Source organism: Gavialis gangeticus, unplaced genomic scaffold (assembly GCF_001723915.1).
Source record: "Gavialis gangeticus isolate Ggan-Ray unplaced genomic scaffold, GavGan_comp1, whole genome shotgun sequence".
NCBI classification, from domain to species: domain Eukaryota; kingdom Metazoa; phylum Chordata; order Crocodylia; family Gavialidae; genus Gavialis; species Gavialis gangeticus.
In genome coordinates, this window is record NW_017729024.1 from 23,110,508 (window position 1) to 23,115,079 (window position 4,572).

General features: G+C 45.7%; 1 protein-coding gene across 1 annotated transcript in view; it reads right to left on the reverse strand.

Moving 5' to 3' along the window:
- Positions 1–4,212, reverse strand: part of FAM151B (family with sequence similarity 151 member B) — a 50,638-nt gene extending 46,426 nt beyond the window's left edge. Inside the window, exons 1-2 of the mRNA XM_019516951.1 lie at positions 4,126–4,212; positions 1,014–1,139 (exon numbers count right to left, since the gene is read on the reverse strand). Of these exons, the coding sequence (XP_019372496.1) occupies positions 1,014–1,139; positions 4,126–4,144 (145 nt within the window). The 5' untranslated portion in view covers positions 4,145–4,212. The remainder of the gene's footprint in view (positions 1–1,013; positions 1,140–4,125) is intronic.
- Between the last annotated feature and the right edge of the window lie 360 nt (positions 4,213–4,572).

Below are 4,572 nucleotides of genomic sequence, written 5' to 3' on the forward strand. Positions count from 1 at the left end.
AGAAGGAATGAAATACATTTTTCAAGTTTTATACAAGTCAGACTAAAGTCCACTGGATGGAAAAAGGGCAATTACAGCACCACGAATGGCAAAAAAAAACCCCAAAACACCACCACAAGAGTATAAGAAAGATTATACAATATATTCATGTTACATTATTTCAGACCTTATTTTAAAAACCAGTTGATAAAAAATGATCAGGTCATGTAAAAGCAAAAATCTTTAGAACCTTAAATTGTTTTAGGAAAATTAAGCCAACCATTTTGCAATGTAACTCACTCCATAGTTCACAAATATCCCAATTGGCTGCAGCAGACTACCAGTATCACTCTTGCCACTTCAGAATAAAGAAGAAAATAGTTGGCAAAGTGTTTCTGCATTCTCCAATGTTTTGATGGGTATGACATATTTATCTGTATCTATCACAAGAATGGCCCAGGCATGCTTAATGTGCAAAATCAAAATTCTTCAGTAATTGCTTTTCATTGTTGGCAGATATCAAATGAAACAGAAACAGATCCAATATTAAAACTGAAAAATTGCTCCTATAGCCACAAAAATACTTAGTTTTCATAGATCTTTCTTTGGACAGACACATTTTTGTAACTATACAAGGAACAGCACAAATGTGTCACTGGATTTCACTTGTTTGCTACACACATTCATATCTTACAAAACTTCAAGAACAACGCTTACACACAAACAGTTTTACAATGTGGTTTGCAGAGCAATGCAATTGGTAACAGTCTAATCACCAACATTTGGCAAGTGTGCTTCTTGGCATGGATAAACACAAAAAAAACTCACTTAAGAAAACAAATAAGGATTTTCACTCCAAAGAGCCCAACAGAGTCCACCCTTCCAAGCAACTCAGAAGATAATTTACTTGTGTTTTAACCTTATTTGACAATGCAATGCTCCATATTATGCCTAAAGAAGTGTGAAAGGATTTTATTTGTGGGAAATCATGCTACTGATAGATCCAATTTACAATATGTATATACATTACTTACTTTTTATTGCTTCTTTCATTTGTGATTTACTGTTTGCTGCATGATACCAGATGATTTCAGCTCCATCTCGCGTTTTAATTTGGTTTGTGTTCAGAAAATAATCCAATATATTTTCACTCCAAGCTCCTATGTCAATATAATATTGAGAATACCATAAATATAGCATATATGAAAAAGGTTTGAAATAACTTTTTACTGTCATAATGCCAATGATTCAAAATAATTAAAAATAAACATAAAGAGTAGGAACTAAAGAGATTCCAGCTGGTTTGGGTAGCAAAGGAAAGAGAAAGAGAGGTAATAGGTGTATGGTAGAGAAATATGCATAACAAGGATGAAAGATGACATTCAGAAAAAGAAGATGGATATGAGCATAGAAAAAAGTAAGAAAGATGCTTTTCCCATCCTGCTCTAAAAATACATCATACATATATGAAATCAAAACTTAACCTATTTTTAGCATCATTTGCAAAGAAAAAAAAAAACAATGACTACTTCAAACCTCCCAGTGTTAGCTGCACCTAGAGTTCCTCCCTAAGGAGTACTCAACCTATATCCTTGATCTTCTTTTTCCAAAGCAGACTTCCAATTTTCTCTTAACCCAGTGCAGTAAAAATAATTTGCCTCAGTAAATCAGTGGAGCCCTTTTCCAGCAAGATGAACTTCATTTTTTCAGTGAGGTATTTAAGCAAACACTACCAGTTTGTTATCTAAAAGAAGACAGATAAGGGTAAAAGAAATATTCTGATTTTAGAAAAGATTCCTTTTGGAATCAAAAACCTGACCTATTTCTCAAGTAATTGTCCTGTCCCCTCTGCCCCTTTCTGCAGGGGACACATTCCTCTCAATCAGGAAAATTCTACAATGTGACTATTTTACATGTATAGTAATAACAAAAATCTGCCAACGGTATACGATTCAGTTGCCCTTGTGTGTCTCACCATTTTTGGGTCTTACCCCTGGACACAGCAGGCATTAAATTCTGATTGAGGCCATCCTATTCTTAAGTTGTATTTTCCATAAACACTCCGTATTTGTCCAGAAGGAAACAAAAAAAAAAAAATCAACACAAAAAATTCTTTTCAGGTGAGATTAACATTGCAGACATCTCTCCAAGGTTTGAGTATGTTATCTTTCAAGAGCATAAGTTTTTAATAACCTCAAATATAGAAAAGCCAAGTGTAACAAAGAGTCCTAGGCTCTCTGTTACTTGAAAATAAAGATAGCCCAGCCAGGGAACACTACAGGGTAGGGAGGGAGCAGCAGCTCCCAGTTGCCAGGGTAAAAAGAAGCAGTCAGCAGGCACCTGATGATGGTCAGCTGCCAGGAAGTAGGCAGGGCCCTGGAAGCATATAAGGCTGGGGCTGGCAGGGGAGTCTCTCCTTGGCTGCCACAAGAGAAGGAGCACCTGCCCAATGGAGCTACCCAAGGATGCTGAGCTTACTGTTCTGCTGCCTACAGGAACAGGGAGGCTCAGAGAACTTGTGTGATACCCTATATTAGGGGTAAAGGTTTGCATTCTTAAAGGGACAGAGGGCTGCTACTTGGCTATTATCATGTTATAGCCCAGGGGCTTAAGTTATGTTGTTGTTTGTACCGGTCATTTGGGATAAGGCTGGACGGTGGGGTACAGAGACCTTATTAGTGACCAGGGGGCACTTGAATGCCTTAAGCCGTGTTGGGGGCAGGCTCAGGGCTTGAGCACTTATTGAACCCAGAGTGGGCAGAGAGAGGGTGGAGCCACGCAGGGGCCTGGTGATTAAAGGGACAAGTTAGACCTAGGGCCTCAAAGCCAGGTCCAATTCAGTGGGCCCAGGCTAGAAGGCCTAACTAGGTTATGGGGGAGAAGGCCAAAGCCCCACGCAGGGAACAAAATTACCATAATGCCTGCAAGGCATAGGGCGTGGTAAAGGGGAGGATTTGGAGCCATGCAACTAGCCCTTAAGGCTTTGGGTGCCCTGCCGGTCACAATGGGTTAGGCCCTTCACTGGACTTCATTTTAAGGACCAGTGAAGCCTAATGAGGGGCCTGGCTGCAGACAGACACTAGCGGGGTCCAGTGGGACAGAGGCCCAGCAAAGGCCTGTAGGCAGCATTCCTATATATTATAAATGCCATCGGAGAATGGCAGATGAGACAGGAAGGTGCCCTAGGGGCAGAGATGGGCATGGTCCCAGAGCCACCAGGGGGTGTCACAGCCACCCCGGGACCCTGACGTGTTGCACCAAAACCTGCAGACTTCAGGTTTCACTTTTCAAGGGTGTTAAGACCTACAACCTTCCCCTGTGCAGGGTAACAAATTCAGATTACTCACAAAAGAATGTACGTATTCACCTTTTGTGGCACCTTTGTCAGAGCGCAGTACCAAGCTTGAGCTGGTTTGCAAAAAGAAATCCCACTTGTTTTACCTAATGTGCTTGGGACATCTGGAAGAATGGGAACTGGCTGCTTGGATTCAGCCACCACCCCCTCTTCTACTAAGGCAGCTCATTCAGCTCTGCCTAAACCAGGATTTATTTTTTAAATATATTTTATGTTCCAGGTCAAATCAGCCAAATCAGTTCCAAATCCTATCACGTGGGCAGGATCCAATTGTTTTAAACACCATGGTGCTACAACCAGTGACCATCCACCGCTCACCGGGGGGGCTCCAGATGCTCCTAAATCCATTGGCAGCCATCCTAGGTGCACCCCCAAGCCTGGCAGTTTTGCGATTTGGATGCCCGCAAGAAGCTGAGGCCGAGATTTCCCCCAGGTGAAGCAGGGACGCTGGAGCCCTGCTGACCCAGTGGTCTCACAGCCTCTGGGACCAAAAGGCCCCTGGAGGCACCTTTCCAAGCATGGCGCAGTGAGATCCATCGGGAGGGGGCAAGTGGAGAGGGGGAATCTGTGGGCCAGCCCGACCCCCTCCCATGAGGTAATGAATCACCTATGACGTCACGGACCATGCCCCATTCCGTCATGACTTGTATCTCATTACATCGCCCCCATCGCTCCCCTGGGGCCAGGCGACCTGTCCCGCGCCCGCCGAGTCCCTAATCACCGCGGGCGACTCTCGCTGGCAACGACCTCCACCCGTCCCCCTCGCGGGGGCGCGAGAGGGGACGACTTACCATGCGCCGCCCCCGACATTGACGCTGCCGCCTGCGGCCGGGACTCGATTCGGGACGGGACGCGGCCGCCGAGATGCCTCCGCCGCCGGGGAAAGGGCCGCTGAACGTCTCGCTTGCTTCCGCTCTGAAAGGCGCCAGCAGAGACGTGACACGTGGCTGCTCCGTGCAGCCGGTGGGTGACACCCGCGCGGCAGGAGCAGCCTCCCTGCCCATAGCCCCCACCCCGCGCCCATCGCAGCTTTTCAGTGACCGCCCCCCGCGTAAGGCAGGCTGGATCCCCGCTCACCACCGCAGGAGGAGCAGCTGAGGCTGCAGCCAGGAGAGAAGTGCCATGTTGTGTCAGCCTCGGGACCTGTCCGCCCCCGGGCAGGGTAGATGCTATTAGGGAGAGCAGGAATGGTCCCTATGCAGCACTACCTTGGTATCCACCATTGGTGGTTTAGAGAT